A 17,292-nucleotide genomic window follows, 5' to 3' on the forward strand; every position below is an offset into this window, starting at 1 on the left:
AAATTGATTGAAAATTAGTAGCAACCACGTAAACAAGTTTTAATTATTTTAAAATGATTGGCTGTTGTCGAAGTCATGATGTGACTTCGTGTTTAAGATGCAAAGAATTTTGTTTAATTTTTATTTCTTAGAGTACAATGATTGGTTTTAGTCAGGGTCACACTGGGTGCACGTGACCTTTAGCAAGTACATAATTTGATAAACTTCCAAAACATGATCACGAGACCCCCTTGTTTCCATTTTAGAAGACCATGTAACCTATGGTTTGGAGAATTATTCTCAATATAAATTGGGCTGTTACACTGGAAGTTGTGTGTTATGCTGTTTGGAGTTATTTCAAATTACTTGGATTGGAATTATTTAAAATTACTTGGATTCAAAAGGATTAATTCTGTTATTATTCAGGAAAATACGTGTGCTCATGTACAATTGTTGAACAAGGACAGCTGTTTTATAAAAAAAATTATTCAGCTGTCAAAATACGGATTGTTAATTCTTGTTTCTACAAGTAACTGTAGACTTCAACACTATAGATTGCAGCATACGTCATCGTCATCCTTCTTGGATTCTTCATCAGGATTGAAGCTTGAAAACAGTAGAATATTTTGTTATTAGGACGTTTTAATTCTTGGATTTTTTCTTGGATTATTTTGGGATTTGATTTTATAAAACCGTATGGTCATATTTGTTTTAATGTTTACAGAATTTTTCCAGAGAGGTAAATTATTGTATTTTTTTCCAAAGCTTGATGTTTTCATTCTTTCTTGTGTTACTCTTTATTCGAGCCTAAACACATGACATAAGAGATGTTTATTGCGTTATCCACATTTTCAGTAGAGTAATTGTTTACCAAAACGCATACTTTGGCGCCGGATCTGGACCAGTTTGGCTTAGCTACCTTGGATGTCGGGGATATGAGACACATCTCGATCAATGTACGAGTGATGGCACCCCTTATAGCCATTCCTATGATGCAGGTGTTGCGTGTGGGATTGGTAAGAAATTATAGTTTTATCTGGTTATACAACCAAGATGGACTTTGTCCGTGCATTTTTTAAATTAACATGTACCGTATTATCTCAGCGAAAATTATGACTATGCTGTTTTACTCGCGTAAATTGTCTGGGATTTTTCAGGTCAGTGAGGATTTCACTCGCTTAATTTGCACGCGAGTTTTCAAATGAGTGAGGAATTTACAAATAGGTTATGCAAAAGAAGTATAAATATGCGCATAGTAAAAAATGAACATAAATTGTACTGGGCTGATCAATAGAAATGAAATAACTCTAAAGATTAATGACATGTTGCAGGATATATATATATATATATATATATATATATATATATATATATATATATATATATATATATATATATATATATATATATATATATATATATATATGCTAAGAAAAAGAATTAGGTACTAAATGGCATAATTGGAATGTGATATGCATAATCTGAATACGCCAAAAACAATCAGGCCTATGAAGCCCAAAGAATTCAAGTCACTGATGTATAATGATCTCGCCCACTAGTAAAGTGGAAGAGGTGTAGTCATTTTTCTAAATTAAATGCATTTAAATTGAAAAGACGAATGGGTGGATGGAACATAGAAACACAGTTTGGTACAATTTTGCTGCTAGTTGAAATTAAAGAGAACCCAATATATGAGTTATCCTAAGTTTGTGGACCATTCTATTACAAGAAATAAGTTTAGACATATATGAAATGTATGCTTCAAGTATATTGTAATAAGGTTCTGATCAAAGAACCTTTGAAAACTACTGAAAAGTAATTGTATCTTTTAAATATATTTAGTATTTGTCGGAGAAAACAATAAAATCATTCATGAAATTCCACTATATATTTAGTACTATATTTGGCATTCATCAATTTAGAACGTTGAATGATTTCATAAATAAACATGGTACTAATCAAGTTCTACAAAGGATTATATGGCATGATATACTTCATGGAAACTGAACCCCTTTAATATTGCAAAATTTTAATAATTTACTCTCCTTTCATTTTTCGGTTTGACGGATTCTTGTTTCAGGCAACACACACACAATTTAATTTCAGGTGCGGTGATACAAAATGTTAGCCTTGTTGGTCGTCGAGGAACTCACGAAGGAACAGTTCAAGTTCTAGGTCCAGATGGAATGTGGGGAACTATTGCGGGTTCTTTGGATGGGAATGCAGCCAAAGTTTTTTGTAGAATGTTGGGATTTGAAACAACAGGGTAATTCAAAGCGCATTGTACTTGACTGTAAAATTAGGTATTATAATTTGTACATATATATAGTGTTTATTTATAATATAGGCCACTGGCCCATGATACATATCCATATATCATGCGGTATATAATGTGGATCAGTACGACAACTACGATCATCCGCCTTTGGGCTCTGGTATAAACTACATTAATCTGACAACACCACATGCGCCTTCTCAGTTTAAAGACCATTTATCAATGTGTTTTCTATTAGGTAACTCTTGTCTGCTCTTTCCCCAAGTCATTCAATCATATACTAGTCTAGGTTTTCTCTAGGATTTTGTGTTTAGTTCTTGTTTAATGGATGTAAGTCGTTTGTTGGCTTGATAAGAGCTTCAATAGATCGAAACTTTGGTGGAATGTATTGTAAGTACGCCCCGTTACCAATGTTTCTTCTATCAACTCGATGAAGTCCATTAAATGTCCAGTTGTATTGGTTGGCGAGATTTGTTTGGATTTTCTTGCGAAGGTGTTCATGTGGTTATTCATTTGTTTGTGGGAATCAATGAGTTGAACAGATGACACAGACTTGGCATGTAAGGAGATATATTTCTGAATTAACATACTAACTTCTGATTGATAAAACATCTAGCTCCTTCTCTTAACTTCGGGAATATTTTATCTGGAGCAAATATTTGCACATATGACAACGCCGGTCGTTTTTATCTGCATGTGCCTGTCTGTATATGAGGTGTTGTCCAAAATTAACGAAGTATCTTTTATTCCTAAGGCAATCATAAATGTCATCAAAACATATAACGTTCACACAATGATATTCATGCCTTAAAATGGAAATATCATGCAACAAGACGTTGCAAGTAATTTGCGTCATTAGCTGTTAATTCAGGACATAATGCAGCTACCTTTTACTTATGTTCGTGGAGTCATGTATGAGAAAAATACGTTTCAAATCTAATGATCAGCAAGCACTAGGCACCATGTGATAATGAATCGTTCTCAGGAGTCTCGAAGTCTATTTTGGGAATATGAATAATTCAACACTGTTAAATGAGGGTTGTTCACATAATTTATGACCTTTAGCTTGAACCATAACGTTTATGCAACATTGCATTGCCATGACAGAACGGGCCAATTTGTAAAAAGATGGTTCTAGCAAGATCAGATGGTTTATTGTATTAATTATAATAAGAATTAAGCAGTACTGGATCAGCAGTGGCGTAAACACGCTGAGCAATTATAGTTTTGAATAGTTAGGCTTTGGTGATGATGAGTGTCCAGTTTAGCGAAAGAAATGTGAGCTTTGAATATAAAACTTCAGCTTAGGTTGGCGTACAGACAAACATGGCTGGCTTACAAACAGACTAGTATCCCATGAAGTTACAATTTGTGGCAGGAATAGTTGAGGGATATATCTAGATGCAGAAAACTGAGTCCTCTTCCATGGCAAATAATAGGGATATCGTAGGATATGTCATGGGTTTTCTATTCAGATCCCAGTTGGGCGTCTACCATGTTTTGCAATATAGGATCTGCTCTCACTTTAGAAGTTACAAGTCCAATCGTGTTTTGTGCAAACCACGAGAGAGAGAGAGAGAGAGAGAGAGAGAGAGAGAGAGAGAGAGAGAATATTCACAGCCCATGTATGTACTATGTTGAAACGTGGTACTATGATATAGGTTTGTCAAAAATGTGGAACAATATTTTTAGTGACTCCTCTCTAGTTTCCTTTACAACTGGAATGTTGTTTTGCTAGCAGCAAGGCCAGAAAGCCAGTTGGACTGCAAGTATGAACAGTTGATAATGTATTACAGTTAGTTCAGCTTGTACATTGACAGTCTATGAAAATCAGCCCGGCTCGCAAGAAGTGACAACGCCGAATAAAGTTAGGCTTTCAAGGCGAGGAAAAAATGTGTCCAAAAACATTTACGTGTCAAGACTTTACTTCAGAGATGTATTATGCATATTTGATTTGGCTCTGCACACACGAAGACTGCAACCCTTTAAAATAGTCTGGTCTTTGTTTGTAACGAATGTAAAGGCTCATAGTAAATAAACTAAGAAAGAGTCTCTAGAAGTTGTTGTCACTGACTTTGATGAGAGAGGTTGCTCTTGTAATTTTCTGGTTCGAAAATGACCAATATATACCGGAATAGTGCTCAGTTCATTTGGTACTAAGACGTATACTATGTTCGTCAACAGTAATCTATGACCATGTCACGCATGCTTCATACCACCAGTCCGTTCAGACCTAATGTAGAATTGAGGGTCTTCTTTCTCTGTTGCTCATATATATCATATTTTGTTAAGAAACGTGAGTGTTTAAAATACTACACTCACAACAAGGCCACTGATGTTAATTACCATCAACGCAATAACTACTTTATGTTATATGAAATGGTATTTTATGCATAACAATTAACCATCATGTGCAAAGAAGTGCAGGTTTCCCTCCTCTACGTGACTGAAAATATCTTTGTAGATTTAACAATTTGATTCCAAATATGTATCTATGTAGATTAAGTTTACATAATTTAGCTCATTTGACTAATGATATAAACTGTTTTGTTTCAGCGATGTGAGTGTGTTTTATTACTCCCATTTTGGGCAAGGATCCGGTCCCCTATATTATTTTCAGAATTTCGGATGCACAGGAAGAGAGGCAAGCATTACGGACTGTGCGACACCTGACATCTTTGTGAACTATTATACCGAACACAACAATGATATGGGTATTAGCTGCAACAAAGGTAAGACAAAATGTTCGATACTTGTTACATATAATGCCGTCACATCAAAACTACCCTGTTTAGTATATGCAATTTGTTATATGCAATGTTTATATGTTCATGTCTATCTGTGTTGTTTTATCATATATACTGAAATGAAATGGGATATTGTTTTAGTTTTTTATAATCATATACATCAACATCCTGGCATACAGCGGCTCAGAGTTTATTATTATCGTAATAGGTTTTCGTTTAAATCATCGAAGGATCAGGGTATAAACTTTATTGTGATTTGTTTGACAAAATGTGTCATTAGTGCCTCTTTAAGGATGTACATAGAAACATTCAACCCAAGACAAACAAACGAATGAGCAGAGATAAACACAATGTACAACATAATGCGTGAGTTTAGATTGAGGTCATTGTTTTTCCCATAGTTCCATCGACATTATGACAACAGGCGCTGTCACTTATTGGATCTTAAACTTGTTAATAACACATATAATTTTTCTCCATCACACTAAGGACCAAACATTCATAAGATTTTAATTCCCCTTTGCATGGTGTTTCTTACTTAACATTTCTCCGATATTACTGGTACACACTTTTTAACGGTAGACTGGTATTTCGTGTCAAAGCTCTTTATGTTGCTGTAGTTTGCTTGTTTGAAAATGTTATTTAAAACGTTCTAACGTATCAAAAATGCTACATATATTTGAGAAAACAACGTCCTTTATACGTTTAGCATGACCAAAATGTAGTTCCTAATGGTTCCTTAATTATTTCGATGACAATGAAAAAATAAGCAGCAGAAAAAAATAATCGTTTGTGTGTATGTGTGGTGTGTGTGTATTATTTGGATTTTTAACGTAGCTTTAACAATTGTTCTGTCATATCGCTACGATATCTGCAGTGTAACAGTTTATAACGATGTCTATCACTAGGGGTCACATGTAAATGCGGACTAAACAAATACATATCTTCTTTTATGATCAATCTGATCATATGATACAAGTATACTCCCTTTCGAACTTCAGTTACTAGTATGTATTTCTTCATTTTACCATGTCAGATAGTCAGACCATACCTCGAAATATAGCTGTCTCAAAAACAGTCAATATGAAAATTAAATGTTATAAAGTCATCCAGTATACCACCATTGCAGCAGACTATGCATAGGTCAGGAATCAGCCAATCACGAGGAATTAGTATGCCATTCTAGTTCATACATTCATTTTAGAACCGGTGGAGATAAACATAACCTCATATAGCGTCAGACATAACGAATGAGTTTGGCTTAATGTCATTGTTTCGTTTATATTTCAATGACCGTGCTTGAACTGACGCTGCCTCTTAAGGGTTCTAAAATAAGTGACAAAAACACTTATAACTTTCCTCCAATTAAACTAGGGATCACATTTACACAAGCTTCTAATTTCACAATTTGTATGCTTATTTTATCTTACTTTACATTGTGTCGATATATCAATACACAATTTAAACTGGATATCGGTACTACAGTCTAAGTAACATAAACAATTGCCAAACACCCAATGGAAATAATTGTCAATATATCTAAATACTAAGCACTTTATTGGTGAGAAAAACCTTAAAGATCCTTTAAGTATTCTGAGAAGTAACAATTTATGAAAGAAAATAAACACGAGTATGATGACTGTATCCACCAATTAGCTGGTTACTCGGTTAGCAAAATATTATCCCAACACCGACTGCCTATCATTAAACAAATAATCAGTATAATATGGCCAACTTGTAAACGAGGACATAAATACGCAGAGCATATATCATATATGTTTTAAATTAAATGATGGAGGTAGAAAGAACCAAACTGAGTAATAAATATAAACATCATAAATGATTCTTCTGCCATAAATTTAAGATTCATAAATAGTTCTTGTTTATAAAGTCTCATATGCATGTACTAACAAAATACTTATATATCATTGTATATTTTGCAACTGTCAAAAAAGAGATGGTTTCTTATTCGAAAGAATCAAAATGAAGGCATATCTAGGATTCTGGCTTAATATGAACTCACTTCATTAGAATCAATATTTTCTTCTGCTGCTACTTTACTTACACATGGACCTCTTCAGTTCAAATTAAAAAATATGCTGAAATCTTATAATATTATTGTAAAGTGACTTCAACAACACGAAATATTCAGAGCAGTAACATTTCTTAGGCACTGTTCTTTAGGCACTAAACGTTTGTAGTAGATCTCTGCTATTTGTATTTAAAATATCAACCTCGTTTGTCTCGCCATGATAAGACCATTCATGTATTAATTTACTCTTAATTTCGTCTCAATATTTAGATAATAACATACGACTTGTTGGGGGGAACAGTGAACTCGAAGGCCGGGTTGAAGTGTATCACAATGGTGTATGGGGAACAGTGTGCAACAATGGATTTGATTCTAGGGAAGCTGAAGTCATTTGCTACATGTTGGGCTACGACACAAGGTAAAAGAAAGTTATTGGTATCGATACAAATGGATTGTGGTAGCTACTTCAAAACATTCTTTATAATAAATGCATACTTCGCCATAAAGATTTTTCTAAACGATAGATGATCCTGATCACGACGTATTATTTAGACTAATTAAAAACAAAACAATTTGAAACAATTTCGGTAACTTAAATCGTATCAAATGTGTGACAACAAAATGAAATATGTTTGTACTTTTCTATGATGAGTCTATTTATTCAAATGCCCCGTAGCATTTAAATCACCTAATTGATACTGATTAGGAATATCACATTGGCTATACCAATGTCAGGTGGAAAACCCTCAAATTCTTTATATACAGGACGGAATATCATGCAATATTACTTTTCCTCGTTAAATCATTATCTAAAAGAATAACTAGGAAATAATTATAATGAACACATGGACAGTCATAATTTACACATAGTTAACTATTTCAGCATCAAATTAAAAATTTTCGCAATCACTGTTTCAATATTAAATTCAGTATGAGAATCAAGTCATCCTATTTTTCACATTCTAGCTCAATTCAGCTATATACGTACACTCAATATGGCATGGGAACAGGGCAGATATGGCTGAACAACTTATCATGTAATGGGACAGAAGCTAGGCTAGATCAATGTCCATCACTAACGTGGGGTCCTAACAGCTGCTCTCACCGCCAAGACGTTGGAATAGATTGTAAGCTCGGTCCAGTGACAATTATGTTTAAATAATTTAGCTAACTATTATCGAAAGTTTATCTGCTAGTTTTCAGACGTTTTTGATTATCACAAAAATATCACTTTATTCTTCTCTATGAGGACTTAGGACAAAAGCTAAGGTGATGGTCATCTATTTATCTGCCTCTTTTATGTATGTATGTATGTATGTATGTATGTATGTGTGTGTGTGTGTTTATGTGTGTGTATATATATAGATAGAAGGGTGGATGGAAGAATAGTTTTTGATTTCTTTGTCTGGGCAATAATTACATTTTAAAATATACAGGTCATCAGAGCGTGAGACTCTCTGGAGGACGTTACCCATCAGAGGGATACGCACAGATTGGAAATGACTGGAAAACAATATGCTTAGATAATGCTGATGGAAATTTAGCTCGAGTAATTTGTCGAAGTCTAGGCTTGAACACTTATTATTGGTATGTATTTCAGCATTAAACCTTCTTCCGCAAATATAAGTTTAACAATAATTAAGAATACAAACACAGGGTATCGTATCACAAGTACCCACTGGCAAACGTTAGCGTAAGAATTATTTGAATAAACACACTTTTGGTACTGGTGGTATTATCGTCTTTAAGGAAGCAAAAAATTGCGCTTAGTTGATTCCTTCTTAATCATAATGTTTCATATACACACAACGGATTATAAATACTTTAATAATGGATGAGAGCATTGCGGTAGCGTTAATCATATATAGGTAAGATACCATGGAAATGAAGTAAACTCAAGAAATGTCTCCGGCATGTTAAATTATCTATATAATAGGATATTGTTGATTGTTTCATTAAGGTTATTCTAAAGAAGGTATAGTTTCGTCTCCTCCAAAAAGAAAATATAAAATTAAAGACCACGAATATGGATGATGATGAGGGTTTATGCTAACAGTCAGTTTGTTAATGCTCATCTGCTGAAACAGTTTACTAAGGCGCTAATGCAAGGGAGTAGTTGGACTAATGTTGATAAAGACAGATAATTACATCACATTTTAGGCTTGAAATGATAGATATGCCCATGCAAATATAGCGGTCGTGTTACTGAAGAAACTCTAATTCGTTTCGAAATGCCAACAAACTGACTGTTTAAGACCCCCACCCCAGGCGACAACCGGGTTAGAATTATAGATCAATACATTAAATGACTAATTTTGTTTATTTGTTTTGCTCCTGTTGCGTTTTGTTTTTAAAGTCGAGGGGGGGGGATGCAAACAACCGGGAGGGTGTGCGGATACGATAACAGTTTTCAAACCGCAATATAGTTTGAAAACGAAATTCACAAATATTGAAACGACATTTTATAAATCATTTGCGAATTGTTAAATTGACATTTATTGTTTTTATTTAGTTATCATATATTGGTAACTTCCATAATGGAATACGTGTACACTCAATTTATGGCCCATTATCGATATTTATGGACCGACTTTTTCATGATCAGACGAAGATAGTGTTTTGTTCCTTAATACCAAGATAAAACAACAGAATATGACTGATTTAGAGCTCTTACAAATCAGAGCAAGAGTACCTTTTTCAAGTTATTTGGGTGTTACCTTTTTCTCCAAAAGCATAGCCCACGGAAAAGTAAGTAGTCGATCCTTTTCATTATTGGTTTGTTGCTTCAGCAATACCATGATGATGAGATGATGATGATGGCTACAACGATGTTAATGATGGTGATGTTACAAAATGACATGTAATTATATTGTGCGGATTACTCTGACAACTCATCCTTCGATACTTTCGCAAAGATTTGGTAGGTTTACTGTCCGCTATATTGAATGTTGACTTATATATCTCAGTGACACCCATATGTCAGGCGATGACTTCAGGGAATCCTTTCCTAAAGCGGCCATACTCAATGGCCAAGGAAGGGGTTCAAGGCGCCCGCCGTTGGCAATGTTCTTTAGTAGCTCCCCTTCTTTGCTACAGATAACAGTTTTTATGTCAGTTGCCAACCTCCCTCCTCCCTCTACAAAATATAAGTTTTGTGAAGAATTGACTCCGATACAACAAAATGAAAGGTGCAATACTATACTAATTTCAACTGCCGAATTAATAAAAAAAACTCCTGATGGCACCCCCTCCCTACCTCCAATCACTCAACCCCCACGTTCGTGCCGCCACTGATCATAATATTACATAGCGATAAATATAAAACTAGTTTTCTCATGTACCATTATGCTAGACACTATTGCATACGTAATAAGAATGACAAATCTAACTACCTCTTGCTATACTATCGGATTGAATGCTGCATAAGCTAATTGTGGAAACACCTTGTGTAAGTTTTGAAGTATTGAATACAAAAAATTAAATGCATCCAATTAGCCAATATAAACTCAATATAATGTTTTTTCTTTATTAAAGGGGCAACTAACGTAGTTACGTTGATTTAACATTTAGAATGAGGAATTCCGATTTGAAATTCTGGATACTTTAGTTAAGAATAACTAAGCGTTGCCGATGTTAACAAACTGACACATACAGCTTTTCACGAAACTTACTGCTGCATTTCTCTCGCCAGTTCATTTTATGTTCTTCAGTAGATCATGACCTGTCTCATTCCATCTTCATCCATTGTACCTTATATATATGTAACGGTATACCTATCACTCCATATTATTCCACGTGGTTACAAAATAAACCCATGCACACAATTCGATATTGTTCTGCAACTTTCTAAACTTGAAGGTAACACTTTTATGACGTTTCAGGAACCCAACATTTTACAATCTACTGCGATCTGTGACTGCTTCGAGGCCCACCATAAAATGTATTCGCGGAACGGAATCAAATGTTGCCGAATGCAAGCAAGGATCAAGCAAATATTGCAGCAGTGGTTATGGACTTTACGTCAACTGCACAGGTATGTCTATCTATCAAGCTGACTGCAAACTGGAGTATGTCTATCTACATATCGATATGTCTGTCAAACTAGCTGACAACTGTATTTAGTTCCCCAGTAGCACATGCATCTTCTGTCTCCAAGCTACATTTCTCTACAGCCTAATTCAAGACTGGAAATGTTAGAATTGACTGATCAAAGGACAACAATTATGTTCGGTATATAATATTCTATTTAGTCATTCGGATATCAGTAATTCGAATTACAAATATATTCTCACTTGGGTGACGCATCTCTATTCTTGATCGAAACTGGCACACTTATTCCAGCACCCCTTTATGCACATGAGTTGTCAAGTGACCTTATTGATCGGTTTCACGTACTGAAATAGTGTCTCCGCTTCCATCTAACAATTAGGTTTGAACGGATTGACGTATGTGCAATTTTGTAATGTCAGCCGTAAAAAAAGTAAAATCGCAAGAATTGATTGTTTACAGACTGTTGTGTTTATGTATATTTTATGTTAACGAAAATGCATATAATCTACGGACTTCATAATTTACCGTATAAGGATGGCGATCAAACACGGTTTGCTGCGTGTAAAATTATGCAGGAACATAAAGCAAACGTTTGTGTCTTCAGTCTGTCTGAATCTCTTACTACCCCATACCATATAATAGACATTTGTTTTATATGCAACACTGGATATATCTAAGTATGTGGTACAACGATATATTATCTAAACCAATGGCGAATCTACCATTTTAAATATTTTGTGATGGATGAAATATATATATGGAATTAACACCGTAAAGATTTTTTATTTTTTGTTATCTACCGGATTAAAACTCATCATTTAGCATCCTATCCATTTGTAAATTCAACCTAATTTCAATAGTGTAAGGTTTCATCGTAAAAATAACAGTGATTTGAAAGAACCATATTGTAGCAAACCTAATGTTTTTGTTATTTGCATTTACTTCTCCGTGTGAAAATTCAATATATGCTATTGATTATTTGTTTGATTATAGGAAATAGTTGTTGTAAATATATTATATATTTCTAAAGCCTAGTAATATTATCAGTGTTACCTCTCACTACCATTTCTTTCCACTTCTAACGAAATAATGAAGCATAACAGCGAACGGTATTGTTCCAGATTATCCTGTTGTGTGAACGTTCAAAATGAATGAATAAATAGATTTTGAAATACAATAAGCCAGTTAATTGTTTCTTTGAGAAAGAAAAAAAGGTGCTTTATAAATCAGCTGCAAAAATGTAAATAGGCATAGATGGCATGAGTACGACTTTGAACAAAAACTATGCTTAACGTGCAACTATATTATACAAATTATACTTCATTTTTCTTTCAAATAAAGGTTTAAAAACTCTTAACCCATTCATGAATGATATGACCTCTCGTAACAAAATGTTGCTGATAATATTTTAGTTATGCCATTGATATCTCATGTAAACCAGAATCACTAGGAATTTTCAGTATATTGCCAACCAACAATTTAAAAGAGTCACTTCATTACCAATTTGACCATAAAAAGTAATCTTCATTGTCGTTTTATCAGTGATGAATAAAACGTAATTTACCAGGACACAAATTATTCATGGGAGAGAGAGAGAGAGAGAGAGACAGACAGACAGAGACAGAGAGACAGAGATTTATATCTGTGCAGAACTATTTAAAAAGACATCCTGAGGTTTTGTTATTCTCTGGACATGTTTTAGTGCGACATATAAACATTGTCTCATTGATTTCATTTGAGAGCTCATTAGTTTTCATTTAAAATGGTATAAATTTAAAAAGGAAACAAACACACATATGGGCGAATGTGCCGATTGAGAGGTGAGCACACGAAAGAAATATTGACTGTACAAGAAAAAATACAAATAACAAAATTGTTAAATTTACGAATGATCAATCTGTCACGACTCTATGGTCTTTGATTAAGTAACAGAAAGAAGATAAACCTACAAGTTTGGCTAAAGCAACACATAATTTAATTTTTTAAGTTATTAAATGAAAATTTTATAGTAACTTGCAGTATTGAGAATACAGTGAATATAAATCTTGAATTTGCTGATGTATTGATACAATTTCAACGAGTTGATCTACCAATAGCATTGATGTTCCACCATGCTATGCTCCAGAAGGTCTTTAAATTAGTCCTCAATAACCAGAAAGTAGTGTTTCAGTGCAAAACATCAATAAGCACTTTGCGAATATAATGAATAATTTGAATAACTAATTCGTTTTAAATTATTTCTGGAAAAGACATTACACATTACATAATTTCACAGACTGAACTTAAAGCAGGAATGAATAATTGTGTGTACCTCAATTTTATACAAAAACCAAAGACACGCTTAAATATCCAGGATCTGGGTCAAAAGTATTTAAACCAAGACTTTATTTTTCATATTTCTGTTTAAAGTCATCCAAGATTTCAATTGAATTCATTTGCTCTGCTAGTAAGTAATTTTAGACAGAACACATGGAGAAAACACTGACTGCAGTTGATTAAATGCAATAAAAATGTGTTGTATTGTAAACAAGTCCTCTAAGAGGTTAAATTGTTTTATGACTTGGTCTAATAAAACACCGAATAAACACTGATTTAAAAGTAATGTCCATTTTGTCTTCTAACATACAATAATGAGTGCTTTTGTAAATACATCAAGCGAGTTTTATATTTAATATTGCAATTATATACTTTTGTAATGTCGAATTAGTTTTTTTAATTCAGTCTCGTTTGTTTATAAATTCATATGTTTCATAATTTATTTATTTGGTTTATTATTGTTTTTATTGTTCGGTTGTTTCTTGGCTTGTTCGTTCATTCATTCATTCATTCATTCATTCATTCATTCATTTCTTCGTTCGTTCGTTGGTTCGTGCATGCGTGCGTGCGTTCGTGGGTTCGTTTGTTCATTCGTTCATTCATGTGTTCATGTGTTTGTTCGTTCGCTCATTTGTTCATTTGTTCATTCATTGGTTCATTTGTTCATTCATTCATTCATTCATTCATTCAGTCATTCATTCATTCATTCATTCAGTGTTGCATCCATTCATTCAGTATTACATCCATTCATTATTACATCCATTCTAATTCAAAAGTTGTGAAATTTTAAACTAAATGAAATGAATAATTGTAGTCTCAATCAGGGGCGCCGGAACTAGGACTCCGACGGACATTGGTATTGGATGCGGGAGGGTGTTTCCCCCCTCCTGTTGGCTTGAGGAGATCCATGTTTCTTCTCCGTTGATTTGGTTTTGATTAACACGGGCAAATGAGCATTTTGGAACATTATGAGCATAGTCAAAGTAACATTTAATCGGTTATTTTTCTTTGTTTAATTTACTACTTAAAAAAATAAAAACAATTATTTGAAAATTTAATTAAGACCATACATTTACATCAGCACATTAGTACTTCACTTCTGATTAAAAGTGTCCCAAAATTGGCCTGGTTTGTTTCCTTAGATTTCAGAAAGTCATGTGCGAAAGCACGTATGTCCATGCTGTCCGTAACCTGACTGTGAACGTATATCATCATTAATGCGGGGTCATGCTGATGCATATATGTTTTTATTCTTCATAAAGTGGAAAATGATCTTTCTCTTGTGGCATGTATAGCTAGAATTACGAAGATCAGCTTTAACGCAATCGCAACTTCGGAGAAGAGTTGGCGAGAGTCTGTTTTCGTATCTTGTATCATTACAACAATGTTCTGCACAATGAGTCTATTCACATCCTCACCATCACTTTTGACGAGCTCTTTCGAGGACTCTAGCTGTGTTGCAAGGTTGGTCGTATCAACGTCGTCTTTGTACAAGGCAACGACATAGTCCATATCGTCAATGGACTTTGCACCGCCAGTAACACATTTCAGAAGCATGTTTTGCATTTCTTATTTTCTAACATGGAATCAATTTTAATAATGAAATATCATATATTTTGCACGGATTGAGAGAGAGAGAGAGAGAGAGAGAGAGAGAGCGTTAGTCACTTACAGTTATCCAATCCATGGTTATTCACTGTTTAACACGTACTGCATGCACTGGCCTTGTTCCAATATCATCACCAAGGTGACAAATAACACGTCATCAGTATGCATACGCACTGCCGCCCCAGCTCCGATGCCCCTTTAGAAAAAATAAATTGTCAGAAAAATCTTAAGTCACAGAGTTATAATTAAAATGGTACAACCATAATATAGCTAAAGGTATTTTATTTTCATTGAGGACACAATGTCAACTTTGGAATATCGAGCTTTTATTAATGGGAATTTTCCATGACATTTTTTATCCCCCCTCCTGTAATCATATTTTATTCTGGCCAATCATGTTTTATAGTTCGTCATTGAGAATATGATCTAGAGATTTCCCGTAAAAGTCGTTTCTCTAAAAGAGAATAGCTTTCAATAACTAAGTATAATTTCTCTAAAAAATGCTACAACTTGGTGGAGACAGAACGTTTAAAAGGCTGTACAGCGTTTATGAGATATTCATTTTGTCACCATTTAATACATTGTATTGTAAGAGATTGATATATCTAAATGTTTTGTATGAAGATTATTATTCTATTGCAAATTTTAGTCATTTTACGTGCATGTGTTCCATTTTAAAATGCTTTGAAAAGGCAAAACAATCAAACCGGTGTTATAACTATCTCAACAAGGGCCCCACAACACACTTTTTGTACCACCCCGCACATTGCTGTCCTGTTAGACCTGTCCTGTCTGGGCCGGGTCCCAAATTCGACCGGGCCCTATAGCACGACTGTACCTGTAGTTAAAATCTTGCAATATCTTGTGCGATGTATCATCATTTAACAACAGTGGGAATGTGCATACTGGAGTGCTCTTTCCACCAGCTTGCTACTTAAATTTTTCTAATACTTTTTTAACCTAATTTGTTTCATTCAGGATTGTTGCATTTTATAAATTTTATGGCCATAAATGATAACAAACGAAGAGGTGGTTGATTTTTATGACACTGTCAAGATTTTGTCGAAGAAAAAGAAGCAACATACCTTTCCCAACGGCATACATTGCATGGTCTGGTCTGGGAAGGTATTGAATCCACGACCCTTGGATTACGAGAATCATGAGTTTAAATTTCGTCACATTACTGACAAGGTTGTTAGCTTTACATTGGATGCAAATTTACAGAGGAACAACTGGTTGAGATTCAAATATAATGGGTGTAAACTATAAATTATGTGGTCCGAACAACATTATCTATCTAAATCTGTCAATGTTATATATAGTCACGTTGCCTGCCCGCAATTACGATAGTCAAGAACAAAGGAATTGGTTAGAAGCCATACATATATGTTATATCCCGCGGCTATAGTGGTCCTGTTCGTAATTGTTACAAGAGCCCAGCTTTGTTGGGTGTCAAAATTCACATGTGGACAATGCAAGTTTTGTTCAAGAACAAAGGACCCTTAATGACGTCGTAAATCTCACCACGTTGACAGAAGGCCGAAGCATTGTCTGCTAAGTTGAATAGAACAGTGTAGAATCGATATCCACTCGGAACTTAGAGAGGGTGTGGTCACCATTTCAACCCGAATTTAACTGAGTACTTTAGACTAGAAACCCCAGTCACTGTGAAACATCATGCTTAGAAGTTGTAGCAATAACTCCGGGAAACCACTCGTGAACTGGGGGGAAAACTTTGGAAATTATAAAGAAAGACAAAGCTTCGTAAAGGGAGCTTTTAGGGGACCGACTGCCTGAGTGATTAGTCCCGAGTCTCTAGGAGAGAGACGAAATAGAGACTAGTGGAAAAGTCGATTGTGAATCGAAGATTAATCGGAGAGCAGAGTCGTGGAGGAGGATGAAATGAAGTCGAGGAGGAGAAATTGGAGAAGGAGCAGACAAGGAGAAGGAGTTAGGAGAGAAGTCTGAAGGAGAAAATGAATTGGCGGGATAGGAGAGATACAGATGAGTAGAACACAAGGACAGGTGGAAAATTGATCTCACGCTTTAAATCACAGGATACACTAGGCGATCACTTGGTTGAGAGGAAGAAGAGTGATTTGTAAATTATTATCCTTTGAATAGTAAATTGTATTAAATTGTTTTTCCTTTGAATTTCACCTTTTTGTCCTCAATGATTTAACTGTCTTCATTTCTGACTGGGCGCTCGGAGCTTTACCTCTATCTATGACTGATTTCACTTCCTACAAAATCGATCCTGGGTGGGACTTCCATAGTAATTTAAA

The 17,292-nt window shown here is 34.5% G+C and overlaps 1 protein-coding gene across 1 annotated transcript in view; it reads left to right on the plus strand.

Moving 5' to 3' along the window:
• The window catches only part of LOC149797064 (scavenger receptor cysteine-rich domain superfamily protein-like), a 99,941-nt gene that overhangs the window by 9,275 nt on the left and 73,374 nt on the right, over positions 1 to 17,292 (plus strand). Inside the window, exons 4-10 of the mRNA XM_089961736.1 lie at positions 835 to 995; positions 2,086 to 2,245; positions 4,811 to 4,986; positions 7,304 to 7,451; positions 8,000 to 8,160; positions 8,470 to 8,620; positions 10,915 to 11,066. Coding sequence (XP_089817862.1) covers positions 835 to 995; positions 2,086 to 2,245; positions 4,811 to 4,986; positions 7,304 to 7,451; positions 8,000 to 8,160; positions 8,470 to 8,620; positions 10,915 to 11,066 — 1,109 coding nt within the window. The remainder of the gene's footprint in view (positions 1 to 834; positions 996 to 2,085; positions 2,246 to 4,810; positions 4,987 to 7,303; positions 7,452 to 7,999; positions 8,161 to 8,469; positions 8,621 to 10,914; positions 11,067 to 17,292) is intronic.

Source organism: Sinohyriopsis cumingii, chromosome 6 (assembly GCF_028554795.1).
Source record: "Sinohyriopsis cumingii isolate HCF-2022 chromosome 6, ASM2855479v2, whole genome shotgun sequence".
Taxonomy (NCBI): Eukaryota; Metazoa; Mollusca; class Bivalvia; order Unionida; family Unionidae; genus Sinohyriopsis; species Sinohyriopsis cumingii.